Source organism: Lutjanus erythropterus, chromosome 19, assembly GCF_056507025.1.
Source record: "Lutjanus erythropterus isolate fLutEry1 chromosome 19, fLutEry1.hap2, whole genome shotgun sequence".
Taxonomy (NCBI): Eukaryota; Metazoa; Chordata; class Actinopteri; order Lutjaniformes; family Lutjanidae; genus Lutjanus; species Lutjanus erythropterus.
This window is the reverse complement of record NC_139335.1, coordinates 8238523-8254442: the sequence shown is the minus strand read 5'-3', so window position 1 is coordinate 8254442 and position 15920 is coordinate 8238523. Positions and strand designations below refer to the sequence as shown.

The window sequence follows — 15920 nt, the reverse complement described above, 5'->3', positions numbered from 1 at the left end:
CCATAAAAAGGATAGTAATAGTTTGCACATGCAATGGCAAAACAGTTTTCTCATGTCAACACCCATATTATGTCACCTTAAATTGTTTTGTTGTGTTGTTTTTGCTTATTGACTAAATGATTGCAGTTTAAATGCACTCGTGATGATAACGTGTCAATGGATGGATAACAGTCAAATGTCAAATTGGGAGGTTTATATAGGGAAGAAAAGTAAATTATATCATCAAAATATTATTAATGGCAAAACCTCTTCTAAACATAGAGTTTGAGTTGGGGTCAAAACTCAGAAGTCTATCAAATGAAGTTGCCTTGATTTCTTCTTCTTTTTCTTTTTCTTCTTCTTCTTCTTCTTCTTCTTCTTCTTCTTCTTCTTCAAATAGGCATATTTGTAATCCTTGAAAAGAACCAAGTTTCAGAGACTTTGTTTCCTGCATTTTTGTGACTTTTATAAAATGAAATAATGAAATAATAAGTACACTCCAATTGCATTTTTATGTAAAATACTTTGAATTTTACTTTTAATTCTCAGGAAAGAATACAGAATAAGTTGTCCCTCTGCCATGAACATGTGTCATAAACAAATATTCATCAATTTTCTTTCCAGCATTTTTTGTGCCCAAAAGAAAATTGACATTGGACATAAAACATTTGGCGGCTAAAACTTTCCAGAAGAAACAGGAATTCTTCTTAGTTTGGTTTGGTTTCCAGGTGGAAGCACATGACTTTAAGAGTTATAGGGTTTATACACGCTGCAAAGTGCCAGAGACAGGTTGTGATAGTGAAAAAGAAAAAAGGTGTATAAATAACTGAGGAGAGAGAGCAATGAAAAATGTGACTCTCCTGGAAAAATTGGGAGGGTTGGCACGCGTGCAAATAGGCCAATTTATCTTTGCCATTTTTGCTGCTCTAATGTGTACTTTCAGACATATTTTTCAAATAATTATGAATAAATAATTTGCGGGACCTCGTGCAGTAACACAGAGGGCCACCTAGGGGTGCCGGGCTCCCTGTTGAAGACCAATTCTCCATACATTACTGCATCTTCCACTTCACAAAGTTTCTCCTGCGTGTGCTCCTGCTGCAGGGCGTCACACAGTTACCGTGTGGAGCAGACATGCAAACATCTGGATGATGCTTTACTAGAAAAAAAAACTAACCAGGCATGCACTGGAAAAGTACTGGAGCAGTTTGTCCTCTTTCCCTGTCCCCAAATTCATAATGGTTGCTTCTGTGTGCTGTCTCTAAAATGACATCTGTGTACGGTTAGTACATCCGGCCAATTAGGCCATTAATGGCTTGATTTGTTTGTTTCTTTTTGGAGAAAATAGCCTGCTGCCACAAGTTGCCATCCCAGACATTGCTCATGGGATTCCTGTCATATCAGCAGTGACCTCATTGTACATCCAGCTGCAGCACTCTCCTCTCATTCCCACTGGCTAGTCTCTCCAGGGACAATTTTTTTTATTTCAGAGAATCACAAAAACATACTTTCCATTTCCACTTTTGATGTTTATTCTCCGGGCAGTTTGGCTGTGAACTAACTAATGACGACAGGCAGAGAGTGGAAAACTCAGTCTCAAAGAAAAGACAGTGAGAACAAACATTCAATCCTGATACTCATATTTTCAATTTCTAAGAAGCAGGGAATGATTTCTGAACATTTCTGTTGGCTCAGCCTGGATTGATAACATGGGAGGCCATTTCCACCAGTATGATGAAAAATTAAAAACATCCTCTAAACCAGTCATTCCCAGACTCCCAGTTTGAAATCTGCAAATCTTCTGCAACTCACCCAAACTTTTAATCACAATTCTAATCAACACAGGAGATGAATGTCACCAATGACATGAGTTAAAGTGAGCAAATACAGTACAACACCTGTTAAACTTGGTCAGATAAAATAATAACACACAATTTTTTGGACAATGACTTTTTTTTAATAAGTTAAAAAATAAGATACCCAAGGACAAGTTCTTTTTTCACCATTAGTTTATAGAGAACTTATTTTGCAAAACTGGAAAAATAATGAAACTCTGACCATTAAAAAATGGAGAACACTGATGACGTATGACTTGAAAAGACCATGTAGGAGGAAAACAACAAAGAGAAACAATTTCACAAGATATGAAGCATGATTTACGTTTCTCTGTAGATTGAGTGGAGCTGCAAAATCGACGTCCATAAACTCTTTGGAAACCTTAGTTTTGTCTTTAATTTGTCCCGTGTGAGTGTGTATCTGTATACGTTTCTCTGTATGTGTGTAAACTATGTTTGCGTGGTTGTGGATGCAATATTACCTGTGATGTCTTTATGGTATGTGGGTATGATAAACTGAGATTGGTTCAGTTTTTTTTTCAGATCCTTACTGAGTCGATGAAAAAAATAATATTAAAAAAGTTGTAACTTAAGAGAAACTTTATCAAAATAAGATATAAAGTCAGAAATGGGCTTCCATAGACTGAAGAGGTGAATATTATATCAAGGTTACTTCAGTTTTTAAAATCAGGTCAATTTAATCGGCGCAAACATTGAGCTCGTAATGCATTAATGTAATTTAAAGCCTCACAGACTCAGATGTTCTCTCGTCACAAGCTGAAGTTCAACTGTCACCGAATGAACTGCCAAAGTGACAAACACAATGACACGGCTGACATGAGCTGAAGCGACATCTCTCCGGCCTCCTGTGCTGTTGCTGCCAGTGACACAACATCAGCCCGTGTGACTGTAATTCTCCTGATAGGGCCGCCGAGACCCCCTGCTCTCCACCAATCAAACTCAGACACAGGTCTCATACTGACAACAAGAACAGGACAATACTCAACATTTCAAGAGTGGGAAGCCTTTTATTTCCTCACGTTTTTTTTTTGTTTTTTTTTTCCTGTTCCAGAGCCCAAAAGAAAAGATGCAGAGACTTGATTCAGTATGCATTTCTGATTTATTTTTGTAGGAAAATAGGTCTTTTCACATGCAAATCAACTGTATTCATCAAAGAATATGAAAAAAATCGTTGCCAGGGGATACCAGAATGGCACTCAAAGAAATGTACATGTTACAAAAGGCATAGAAAAACACACAAACACACATGTATGAATCAGAGTTTTGTACTGGTAATACCACTGGTTTTATTGTCACATCCGACACGGGCGACTACAGGAAACATGTAAGGAAACAACACAACAGCCTTTCCTCTGAACGCACACGTTGTTTTACACAGACAGACAGACAGATGCCAAGGGTGGACATTGTGGTATCCCTGATGAAAAGACCCACAAGAGACTTCATCTTATTCCCTGTCTGTGTTGGTAAACAGTACAGAGGTAAATCACAAAGGAATGAATGTGTGTATTGTTACACCACCACCTAATAATGGCTTATTGCACCAACTCTTATTCTCAGCTGCCAGATGTGGAGCTTTCAGTGTCTCACCCAGAGGTGTGAGGGTACACTAATGCATATTGTTGCTGTCAAGTGAAACATATCTCAAATTTTGGTGATTTTATGGTATGTATTTTTTGTTTTGCTACCTTGCAAAAGCAGAAGTTACGTTCCCCCACACTGTCAGTTCTGTGTTTGTGAGGTTTTAAAGGGATCATTCACCCCAAACAGCGTTGATGTGAGTTGTTTTTCGAATATAATGGAACAAAATTAGGGTGACCGGGTGTCCGACTTTTGTTGGGACCGCACTGCATTTTTATCCCTTGTCCCACGTCCCACACATTGACATGATATCTCTCATTTCGATTGGCTCTAGTTATTGAAAGTCTAACCATGACCACATTATCCAATGACCGTGAAGAAAGCGCGCTGTCATCACAGGGCTGTTTGATGCCAATCAAGCTGTGCACATGTGGGTCAAGTACAGGTTTATCAGCGTCACTGCTGCCCTACACCCAACAGGAAAAATTCTGAGTCACCACAAAGTCTCAAGCTATGTAGACATAAGCAGAATGTGATGGAAACTTCCATAAAGAAAAGGAAACGCAACTTCAGCAGAGAGAGGGAAGCTACTTTTTCTGTCTGTTCTGTGCTCCTGAGTCAACTAGAAGGCCAAAAATAGAGATGTTCAAGATAAAGAAATGTTAATTTTTAAATATAAAATTTTTTGACTATGGCTCTACTGCATTGGGAATGTGTCCCACATTGTCTCACACAAACAGACTTGTCCCACATTTGGTTTGTTGGGATCCGGTCGCACTAAACCAAGTGGTACACTACATTTGAAAAAATCAGCAGCAGTGTCTCTTTCCAGAAATCATGACCCGGTTACTCAAGATAATCCACAGGACTTGTTGTGAACAGTTTCGTGTGGGAACTATTTTCTTTCCGACTGTATCAACACACTGAAGGACGCACGCATCTACTCATGGATGAGAGGTTACAGCTCAGGCAAAGAAGACTGTCAGGAGCACGAGCCTCTCATCCATGAGTAGATGCACACTTCCTTCTGCATGCTGACATGGTAGGCAGACGGTAAAAAGAAAGTGGTTCTAACATGAAACTGCTCGCAACAAGGTCTGTGGATTATCTTGAGTAACTGGGTCATGTTTTTTGGAAAGAGACACTGGTGTTGAGTTTTTCAAATGTATTTTTTTTTTTTTTGCTGCTTTGAGCATTACAAACCGAGTGCCATCTAGTTCAATTATACTGAAGAGAAACCAGACATCTCCACAGCTGACATCTCCAAAACTCTGCAGCTCACATCAAAAGAATCTAGATGGATAAATACAGCAGTAATAGATTAAAAACAGCTTTGAGAGTACTGTAAAAGTAGGCTCAAACATACAAGAAAATTGTCTCTGGTACTTACACAAAGAATTAACATAAAAATAAACAAACTGTGCTGCTAAACTGAAAATTGAGGGATCATGTGCTGTTTTTGGCCTCTCAAATATGGAAATTTTCTGCTTTTTAAAGTTTATTATCACATTAAACTTAATATCCTTGGATTTTTGACATCACCTTGGACTTTGAAAAACTGAGATGTACATTTTTTCATTCTTCTCTGACAATTTATAAATGTTTCAGACCTTAAATAAACATGAATCCTTTTTGTTATTTAATAACTAATAATTTGTACAGGGGTAAGTAAAGATCGACTTACTTGCCTGATCAGCTAAGTCAAAAAAGAACATTAATGTTGAACTCTGATTTGTGTTTTTTCTGGGCATGTGATTTGCTAGATTCATTAGCATGACATGGCATTGAACTTGGCCAGTCATTTTTGTTAAGCCCTGCAGAGGACTAAAGCAGACAGAGAACTTTTCCTTTGGTTTGTCCTGCCCTGCTTTTAGCCTTTGTTTTGAGTTTACACAGGACAGCAACGATATGCAGAGGAGAATAAACCCTGAAAAAAGAAGTCCATTTCTCTCCTGTGAGTACACTGTCTTTCTGTCTACCTTCTTCTCTTTCTTCCTCAGCCTCTCAATAGACAAAAGAGAACAGGACCACACAAATACATAACTGTGCCACAGGGTAATTCTCCTGACCTGGATAGCTGCCCGAATTCCTTACTTTTCCCCTAAAAACAGACAAGTCTGAGCCACATAACCTAGAATACTTTTGAAGATGTTCAGGCCAAGCTGCCAGTCATGCAGGCTCTGAGCAGATGGGGTCTTTGAGTACGCCTATGGCACATCCTCTGAACGGCTCCTCTGAAGTCGCCCTCTAATGGCCTCAGCTGGCTCCGACTGCAGAGCATCGCCAGCTGCACTTCAGTTTGTTTCCTCCTCGTCAAAAAAAGCAGTAAATACTTTAGTTTAGAAACTTTGCATGCTGCGGAAGAATTTAATGAGGGCTGATTGGCCACCAGGGGAGCAGACTGACACTGACTGGGAAACTGTAAATCACCTGTGGCTTATTGGCAACAGGGCGCCATCAGTGGAGCCAGTGTCAGTCACAGCTCTGGGGAGCGACTTTCTGCAGATTTATAACTGTCTGCTGGCTGGGTTGTTGAACAGACATAGTGCCCGGCGGTTAACAAGCCAATCAGAAGGACTCTTCCTACTCCCTGTTGTATTGTTTGCTGTGTTTATGTGAAGGAAGCGCCACAATGTCCAGCCTCACACGGGTGATGATTTGTTGGGAAATAATTTTTTTTCAGTCAATCAAGAACATAATGTGCCAACTTTTCAGATTTGCTTCCCCGCCCAATTTAATGAGTAAATGCTTGTTTGGAAATTATGGGGCAACGCTTGGAATGGTTGGAATAATTTGGCACTTTATGTGCTTTTCCCAACTGATCCCATCAGCCAGTTTGTCTCCACACACACACACACACACACACACACACATGCACACACACACACACAGAGCTGTTCAGCAGATCTACATTGAAAAAGGAGTAACACTGTTTAGTAAAACACAGCCCGGAGGGTTGCTACATACATTAAATACTGATACTGTAACATACAAGGAAAATTCTGGCTTTTTTTTCTCTTTATGTCATTAAGTCACTGTAGCCGACATATTATAAAAATATACTATGCCATATTTCACATTTTTTACAATTGGAAGGCAATTTAAAACACAATAACCATAAATATTCATACAGCTAATTCATTTTTTTCTTTATTTTACAAAAAACTGTATTGAAAAAAAGAGCATTTTCATATAAAAAAAAAAAAACCAAAACACTGGCTCGAACATAAAAATGGACTCGTTTAGTTTTGCTATTTTAAACCCCATTCCAAAAAGCCATACAGATACTGTAATAGAAAAAACAGGTGACTTTTAGAAAAGGGTTGGTCTCATGTAGGCATTTTTCCACGACTGGAGTAGCATGGCCACAGTATTCCAAAGCTACAAACAACCAGGCTTCATAGCAGCCCAGCAGAAAATCTTGGCACTGACACTTGCATCACACAAACAGTGTTTGGTCTCACTATATTATTATAGTAATGGCTTTAAACCTTTTCCATTACGATGTGGTGATATTGCAGCCTTGGGATGACTCGACTGAAGCAAGGCTCACTGATAGAAAAGGAACACTACAGCTGGTTAAGGTGTTGCTGGATGCAGGTAGCATTGGCAACTGGTATCTACTGTACTCCCTCATGAAGGAAGATACCACCAGGGGGCAGTCAACTACAAGGCAGGTGGAACAGCAGTGGAGTGCTGAGCAGCCTTGCTCTATAGCCATGAAGAGCCAGAGAGAGAAACTGAGAAGTTGAAGAGTAAAAGTCATAAAAAAAAACGGATTGTTTATGCACCTTGTAAAAGGGACAGTTCATCCCAATATCAAGAATACATATTTTTTCTCTGGCCCGTAGTGCTATTTATCCATCTAGATTGTGTCGGTGTGAGTTGCAGTGTTTTGGAGATATCGGCCATGGGGATGTCTGCCTCCTCTACAGTATAACGGGATTAAATGGCTTGTGGTGTTCAAACTTAAAGCACCAAAAATTAAATTTGAAAAATTCAAAACCAAGGTCTCTCTCTGAAAATCATAATCCACAGCCCCATGTTGGGATTACTTACTTTCTGGAGTAGAATCTACTGGAACTATATTTTCTACTAGAAAGAAAGTAGTTCCTACACGAAAGCTCTCACGAGAGGGTTCAATTCAATTTTCAACGCCACACACCACATACCATTTAGCACCATTATACTGGAGAAAAGGTAGAGATCTCCACGGCTGATATGTCCAGAACACTGCAACTCCAAAACAATCTAGATGGATAAATTGCGCTCCAGGCCAGAGGAAGAATCTGTATGTTTGATTGTGGGGCGAACTGTCCCTTTAAAAAGAACATTTTTCACTTAGGAAATTTCAGATGTAGACCGTACAAAGTCACCTGCTGTACTCATCGGTTTCCGAGCAGCAGCTGGTGTAGCACACTTATATAAAAAACAAAATAAAAAAAGAACAGAGAAAACATACTGTCAAATGCAAAGTCACAGCAACGTAACACTGTGACGGACACCGGAGAAAAAGCAGACAGAACGTGACTGACAGGACGCAGCCGTCAGGAAGGTGATGATCTCACTGCATTATGAAGTCACTGCTTTAGGCGCTGCCTCTGAATTATCATTTTTATTGCGTTTACGTTGTTATGACGTTCTTTGATAACGTCATTACAGTATGAAGTCATAGCTTTAGCTGATGATATGGCATCCCTCTGCCTTTGTATTATGACCATACTTCATTTTGATGTGTTTTCACGTCCCGAGAATTAGGATGCCAATGTGATAATGGAGACGGTGTCTTTGCAGAGGAGCGGCCAGAAAATGAGCTATAAGCCAAATCTGGGATCAATGTGATTTGCAACAGAACTCATTATCATTTTTCCATAGTTCAAATCCCTAAGAAAGGATGAACGGGAAGACATCAGAGGTCAATAATCTGCTTTAGGACTTGAGGAAAACAAGACATGTAAACGACAGACTGTAGCCTATTACAGTTTGTGTTGGTGTGATGTTTCAAGTTAGACAGTGAGAGCCCAGACAACACAAATTGTCAGCTGCAACATCACATTATTTTACACACCTTTGCACACAAACACATATCTTCTCCAGCTTGCAGGATTCTTTAAGGCACAGTGGTGTTTAAATATCCAAGGAAGATTGCAACAGCTCATCATCCAACCTATAATATATACATGGTTTCAACACAAGTCTCTGGTTCTGGCCTTAAATCCATACAGAGGGCTTCCCCTCTCCTGATTTGCTGCTACTGCTGTTGCTGCTGCTGCCTCCTCCGCTGCTGCCTCCCTTCCCGTGCTTGAAACGGTGCTTGCGCTCTTTCTGGGCCTGCGGCTGTGGCTGCGGTTGGGCCTGGATGATGTTACTCTGGGGCTTGTCATCCTGGTTGTCCCCGAGCTGCTCCTCCGCCCGGTGCTGCTGACTGTAGGCCTGGATTGCCGCCTCCAACTGCTCATGGGCTTGCTGGATCATGTCTTTGTTCAAAGCCACACGGGCCTCTCCTCCAGTGGGGAAGTTGTCCTCATTGCTGCCAAACTGCTGCTGCTCCTCCTGGGCGATGTTCGCCCGGTTCTGCTTGCACGCCATCTTGGCGTTGCTCAGGTCCGTGTAGGGCATCTGCTCTGGTTTGACTACGATGTTGTAGCCAGGTGGAGCTGATGGGGTGTTCCACGAGAAGGGGTAACCCACATAATCAGCAGCCCCATCTCCACCCACCCCTCCCTCAGAACCTGCCTCAGGCCCTGTCCCCCCTACTGAGCCCTCCACACCCCCGTTAGTGCCCAACAAGCCCAGCTGGTATTCGTCCTCCTGAGGTGGGCAGCGCCGACGGCGAAGAATGTCACAGATGGAACCAATCCCAAGATGGAGCATCTCCCAAACATTGAGCACGAGGCAGAGGACGGTGACGCCATACATGATACGCAGGAAGATGGTCTTCTCTGTTGGCCGTGACACAAAGCAGTCAACACTGTGGGGACACGGTTTCCCCGAGCACACGAACACGGGCGTTACACGGAAACCGTACAGCAAATACTGGCCTGCAAGGAAGCCTGCCTCTAGCACCGTACGAGTCACCAGCTGCAGCACGTAGACACGCATCAGCCCTTCATCTTGAATTCGCTTGCGCCCGTCATGCCGGACTTTGGGTCTGGGTGTGGGTTGCAATGGATCCCGTGGCCTTTTTGGGGGCTCAATCTCTGGTACCTCATAGATCATGGGGTCATCCTCCTGGTCCTCCTCGGTCTCCTCAATGCCGCGGTGCTGCCGCGCTCCAAAGCAGATTTTCCTGGGCTTCCTGTGCGTGTAGCCCCCTCCTCCTGATCTAACTGCAGCAGAACCAGCTCCACCTTTGGCTTCATCTAACCGTGCGATCTTGTTGACAGCGTAGCCCATGTACATGAGAGAAGGCATCGCCACCAGAATAATCTGGAAGACCCAGAAGCGGACGTGGGACAGAGGGGCGAAGGCGTCGTAGCAGACATTCTCGCAGCCCGGCTGGCCCGAGTTGCAGACAAACTTGCTCTGTTCGTCGTAGTAGATGGACTCTCCCCCGACAGCGGTGAGAACGATGCGGAAGACGATGAGCACGGTGAGCCACAGCTTCCCCACGAAGGTGGAGTGGTTGTGGATCTCCTCCAGCAGCCGCGTGAGGAAGCTCCAGCTCATGGTGTCGCTGGACAGTGGGGCAGACAGTGTCCCTCTCTCACCTGTTCACAGACTCTGGAGACAGTAAAGGAGGAGGAGGGAAGACAAGGGAGAGAGAGAAAGGAAGACAGATGTTACAATAAATGCAAATTCCAAAATGTGATAAAAACAGGTCGTAAGACTTGTCAGAAGTGGCAAAAGTACACACATAATTTAATAGACATTCGTGTAAAAAAAAGACTCTAGTAAAGACAGAAGTGCTTATTCAACTTTTTCACTCAAATAAAAGTGAAAAACTGCAGACTTATAAATGTTCTCAAAGTATAAAAGTAAAAAGTCCCCCTCTGAAAAGCATTTTTACCTGCTGTTTCGGTGCAAAGCGAGTCTCACTCTCTTTCTGTTTTCTTTCCATTATATTTTGTCTTTTTGTGTCTTTTAACTTGTCTTTGTCTTGTTACATCATTTTCATCTTCTAAAGTAATATACATTGTTTTTGTGTAGTTATGTCTTTTATGTCGTTTTAGTCTCGTTATGTTGTTTTATGTATTTTACATCATCTTGGTCTTGTGTCATTTTTGTCACTTTCATTTTTTTCGTCTCCTTATGTTTTTTTTTTAATAGTATTGTTATTCCAGGTTAATGTAGGATACATTCCTCTTTGGAGCATAAAAGCAATCTTATTTTTCCAACATAGCAGCTTAGAAAAACATACAGTTATAAATTTTATAGTGGATTTTTTTATACGTCAATGGGTAAAGAAATGTTAAAAATCAAGGAGGACAAACCAGGAGAGAAAAGCAAGTAAAGGTAAAAGTATGAAACAAGTAAACATATATACATCTACCACTGTTAGAGGGCTAATGTCAATCATTCATCCCATTAAATGTCTTAACACTTGTCCCAAACAAACCAATCAAACAATTCGCTCCTCCCTTTAATCTTGAATCTAAGCTTTCTTCAAGTAGAGGATCGCGCTCATCTCTCTCAGCCACATCTCAAACGAAGGTATAGCATCAGCAAAGTTTTCTAGCCAGTATAGTGCCCGGATACACAGATCATTTGTCACCATCAGAATTCAGACCCTAGAACAGCCAGTGCTTGTCAAATACTTTTGGGTAAAAATCAAACACAGAAGTCCAGAAGGAGTGGAGGTTGGGGCATGTCCAGAACTGCACAGAATAACTTCAAATAATATTAGACTATGACTAGCATTTCTCGTCTTTTACTTTGTCTGTTGTGTGTGATGCACTGATGGATACATTAAGGAGTAATCTTTTCTATGCACAATCGTTCCATCCATTTAAGTTAAGTCTTTTTGTTTTAAGGTGGCATGCAGTGATGCAAAATAAAAATAATCAATAATTTCCTTCATGCAATAAAACTAAAGTAATGAGCCTGTTGAAAATATTAGTCACAGAAAGTACAGATATGTGTGTTAAAATGTAAAAGTAAAAAGTTGTCAGGAAAATAAATACTCAAGTAAAGTACAGATACCTGAAAAGTCTAATTAGGTAAAGTAAGTAAGTTACATCCCACCTCTGAGAATTGTTTTCTTTTTCTCCCTGTGGAAACAGTTTTAGTTCTGCAAGTGCAGTTGCAATATGTGAAAAAGGGTGACATAGTAATTGCTTTAATTAAAATAAGTGTTCCTCTCTAAGCTCAGGCAATCAATATATCCTTAATTTGATCTGTTGCTTCTTGCAGCACAAATACACACACGCTGAATTCAGCTCAGTGCCACGGAGAGGTTGCTGTCAAGTTGGGGCTTTTTAGAGAATTAGAAGACCAAACAGGGTGGAAAGAGGATATCGGTATTAAAAAGTACCATCAAGCAGCACTGAGAAGGAGGCGAAATAATCCAAATAGGGAATTTGCTATCATCAAATACACACACACTTTATTTAGCAGCCTATCTCTTTTTGAAGAAATAAATCCTCTTAGTGAGTCTTCTTCTGTGTGAGGTGCAGTTTTCAGGATTGTATTAACTTGACTGCTTTGTTCTGGTTGAGAGGTAAATGGCATTGTGTTGCACTGTTCTCGTGTGTGTGTGCATTTGAGCGCAGTTTAGGAAGAGGGCCATGTTGCCTATGTAGGTTAGGTCTGGGCTCCAGGCAGTCCATCCAAACCAGCAGAATCAGCAGGTGGCCGGGCACAAACCGGTGGAGCGGGGAGTCAGACAGCAGACCCACATTAGCTCAGGCGGTGGAGCTGAACCCAAACACTGCTGTCCCTCAGGGCGGCTTTGGGGGATGAGTATGACACCTCCACAGAACTTTTCCACCCTTATGAAGCTGGAATAGCGCATGGCTTATTGTCAGCTAGACTGAGAGGAAAATCCAGCCATGAATACTAGCTTAGTTTGGGGTTTAAAGGGCTTCCAGGGACGATATCCTTAGCAGGCAGGTTGAGAGCTTATAGCAGGGAGCTGGAGCTGCCAGCAGCCTCTGCTTCATGTCTCCATTACACTCTCCAAAATAAGGGTTCCAAAAAGGTTCTTCCTGTGGGACTGAGGTTCTACCCAGAACCATTTGCTTCAGATGAACCCTCTGTTGAAGAAAGGGTTCATGAAGGTTCAATTTCATCCAAAAAAAAAAAAAAAAACCTTTGTCAAGAGTTCTTTGTACCATCTTAAAGGAGTTCTCAGGAGAACTCCCTGTCTGTGTCCTGGTTGAAACCTTTGGAAGCTTAAAGGGTTCTCAGTAGAACTCCCTGACTGTGTCTAGATAAAATGATAAAATGTTTGGAATACAAAACGGATCTTAGTAGAAGGTTCTACCATGAACCATTTGCATCAGAAGAACCCACTGTTGAAGAAAGGGTTCATCAGTGGTTCTCTGTAAGACTGAAGGTTCCATTACACAAAAAATATTTTTTGAAACAACTTCCTGAGTGTGTTCTCTGTATAACCTCTGGAATGTAAAAAGGGTTCTCAGTAAACCCCCCTCTGTGAGTTCTAGATAAAATCTTTGGAATATTAAAGGGTTCTCAGTAGAAGCCCCTGGGTGTGTTCTGGATAAAATCACTGAAATATTAGAATTTTCTTGGTAGAACCCCCTGTGTGGGTTCAAGATAAAAACTTTGGAATATAAAAGCATTCTCTCTGGTTCCTTGTTAGCACCCAGAAAGTGTAAAGGTTCTTGACACACTCCCCAGAGAGGGCTCCAAGTAGAAACATTACATCATATACAGTTTCTTTGTAGAACCTCAAACAGGGGGTTTTGTGGGTTCTGGGCAGAACTCTCTGAAAGGGTTCCAAGTTGAACTTTTATAAAAGGTTCTATCAGGAACAAAAAAGGGTTGCACGATGGGGACAAGTAAAAGAACCCTTTATGGTTCAAGTTAGCATCTTTATTCCTCAGAGGGTCGGAGCAGAGAGGGCGGGAATGTTTTGAAGAAGACTCACGATGTCATATTGATCATTATGACCATATAAGGACATGACTGGGACACAGGAGGTAGATGTCAGGAATCCACACACGCACACACACACGCACACACACACACACACACTTTACCGTCATACAGTAAAGAGGCCTGAGCTGCCTTCAGTCCTGCAGTCTGACTGAGCAGTGAGGTCCATGTGAGCCAGCTAACTGTGAGCGTCTGTGACCGACATGTGTGAGTAAGCAGCAAATGGCCGGAGCGGAGCAGAGCGGAGCGGGAGGTTGCCACAAGCACACACAGTCATAGTGGCGTCCTTCCATGGTCGAGCTCCGTCTGACTTTTCCCACATTACATCATTGAATTTCTTTACATAACTCTTACTGTGCTGCGCCGTGTTGTCCTTTGGATACAATAATAACATTATTCACTCAGACACAGACGGCTACAAAGGTGAAACTGTTGTGATTTAACACAGAGGTTAACTTGTTCTGCTGGTTAATGTTTCAGGGCAACAAATTATCATTATTTTCTACTTTTCCTGATAACTGAATTCGTCTTTGCTTTGTAAGTGTTTTAATATTTTTTTATTATAACTGCAACTTCGGGGTAATTAGTGGGATGTATGCACTTAATTGAATTGTATTTGAGTTCTAATTAGACTATGAGCTAATTAAATTGTGTCTAATAGTGTATTAGGATCTCTTATTGTATTTATAGTTAGAGCAACATTATACTGCACACAGTCATATTTGAACACCACAATAAAATAATTGATTTTTCAATGTGTTGGTTTTAATTACAGCATTGTTTGCCTTGAAATTTTGAGTTTTCTAAAATGTTTTCATTTTTACAGCGAATCTGCTTGAACTCAGATGAAATGATTTACAGCATGCCGACTGGAAGAGCCTATGTTACTATGTCACTAAGTTACAATGAGCAATATGTTAGCAGGAGATTTTTCTTTAGATAATTTTTCTTTTGATGTTATATTGTGTGGTTATGGTGGTGGAAACAGTCCCACTTTTCTTCACTGAGGTCCACAAAAAGTTACTTGCGGTAGCTTTAAATAAAAGCTGCCAAATAGTTTTCCGATTCAGATTTTGGCGTGATTTAACAGGGACTCCATTTAGTCCACCTCTGTACCTGAAAACAGTCCTTGCACATAGAGGATCTTCAGTGCGTTCTTGTTTTTACTTTGCAGAGTTCCTCGTTAGTTTGTGCACCAGGAACTGTCACGCTCCCGCCTGACCAGGGGGGACGCTCCAGCCCCGGCTGCTCACGGCTGCCTGCCTGGGCTTAATCCTCCTCTGCTACCTCTGCTACCTCAGGCACATATAACCTGGCATTTTGCTTTCTCATCCAATTTATGTCTGCAGGAGCTAGTGGGGCAGTTAGGGGTAAGAAGCTGACTCTGTGCATTAAGTTAGTCGGGTGAGTCAGCCTCCCGAATAGCAGCACGCAGACACAGCAGGCAGGCTCTCTGTCTGTTACTCTGATATGAACCATGAACAGCAAATTGGTGGAAATCATGTCACACGTGAAAACATCAAAAAGCACACCAGACTTTGGTTCTAAAGTCTGAAAAGGAAACACAACTCCCTGCAGTGTAATCCCACAGTGTTTTTATATAAGAGGACACTTCTAATGAGCTTTGAAAGGGAATAACTTTCAGGATCAATGGCTCTATAGCCATGAGCCCAAAAGGTCACGACCGTGTAATCACGGGTCATCAAACTATCAGTCTCTCTGATACATCTGAGCTCATGACGTAGCTCATAACTCTACCAGAACAGTACAAGGTCAAAGGTCAACAAGATCGGTTCCTGAGGGCTGAACTAGCCACATGACGACCTCACGCGCCGATTCAAACAGACACTTACAATTACAGTCAGCGTCACTGCAGGGATCCCCTCAGTCACTGGCTTTCATCCAGATATAGAACAAAGACAGACTCACAGACAGGCAGACACACACACACACACACACACACACGTGCAACAGCCTCAAAAAGCACGCAGAGCGGAGCCACGATGTCCCTGTACACAAACGCGGCATGAATATGAGGAACACTGCACTGGGGTTAGCTGAGGTGCTCCTTATTCACAGCAGTGACTCATCATGTGGACGCAGCGTTCCAGCTGGAGGGCCTCTGGTTTGGGAGGGACACCAGAGGAATGAGCCCAACACAGGACAAACCCCGGCCAGTGCAGGGGACCACTGCAGGTGGACGAGCGTTGTAATTGTGAAATAGGAAGATGTGCTGTAGCTGCATGCATCATCGAGGGGAGTTCTGTGCAGCAGCGGGCAACAGGTGTGCCAGCTCATAGTTTCTGTTAGGTCAGGGCTACATATTGATATCATATCAATATCGTGATATCAGACCTGATATTGTCTTAGATTTTGGATATCGTTATATCACGATATGCCATAAGCTAAACTTACTTCTAGCTGTTCTATTATTTGCCTTTCACT

General features: G+C 41.9%; 1 protein-coding gene across 1 annotated transcript in view; it reads right to left on the bottom strand.

Annotated features, from left to right (window-relative positions):
* Positions 1 to 7624: 7624 nt before the first annotated feature.
* Positions 7625 to 15920, bottom strand: part of gjc1 (gap junction protein gamma 1) — a 59923-nt gene continuing 51627 nt past the window's right edge. The window contains exon 2 of the mRNA XM_084743618.1: positions 7625 to 10139. Within this exon, the coding sequence (XP_084599744.1) occupies positions 8628 to 10085 (1458 nt within the window). The 5' untranslated portion in view covers positions 10086 to 10139 and the 3' untranslated portion in view covers positions 7625 to 8627. The remainder of the gene's footprint in view (positions 10140 to 15920) is intronic.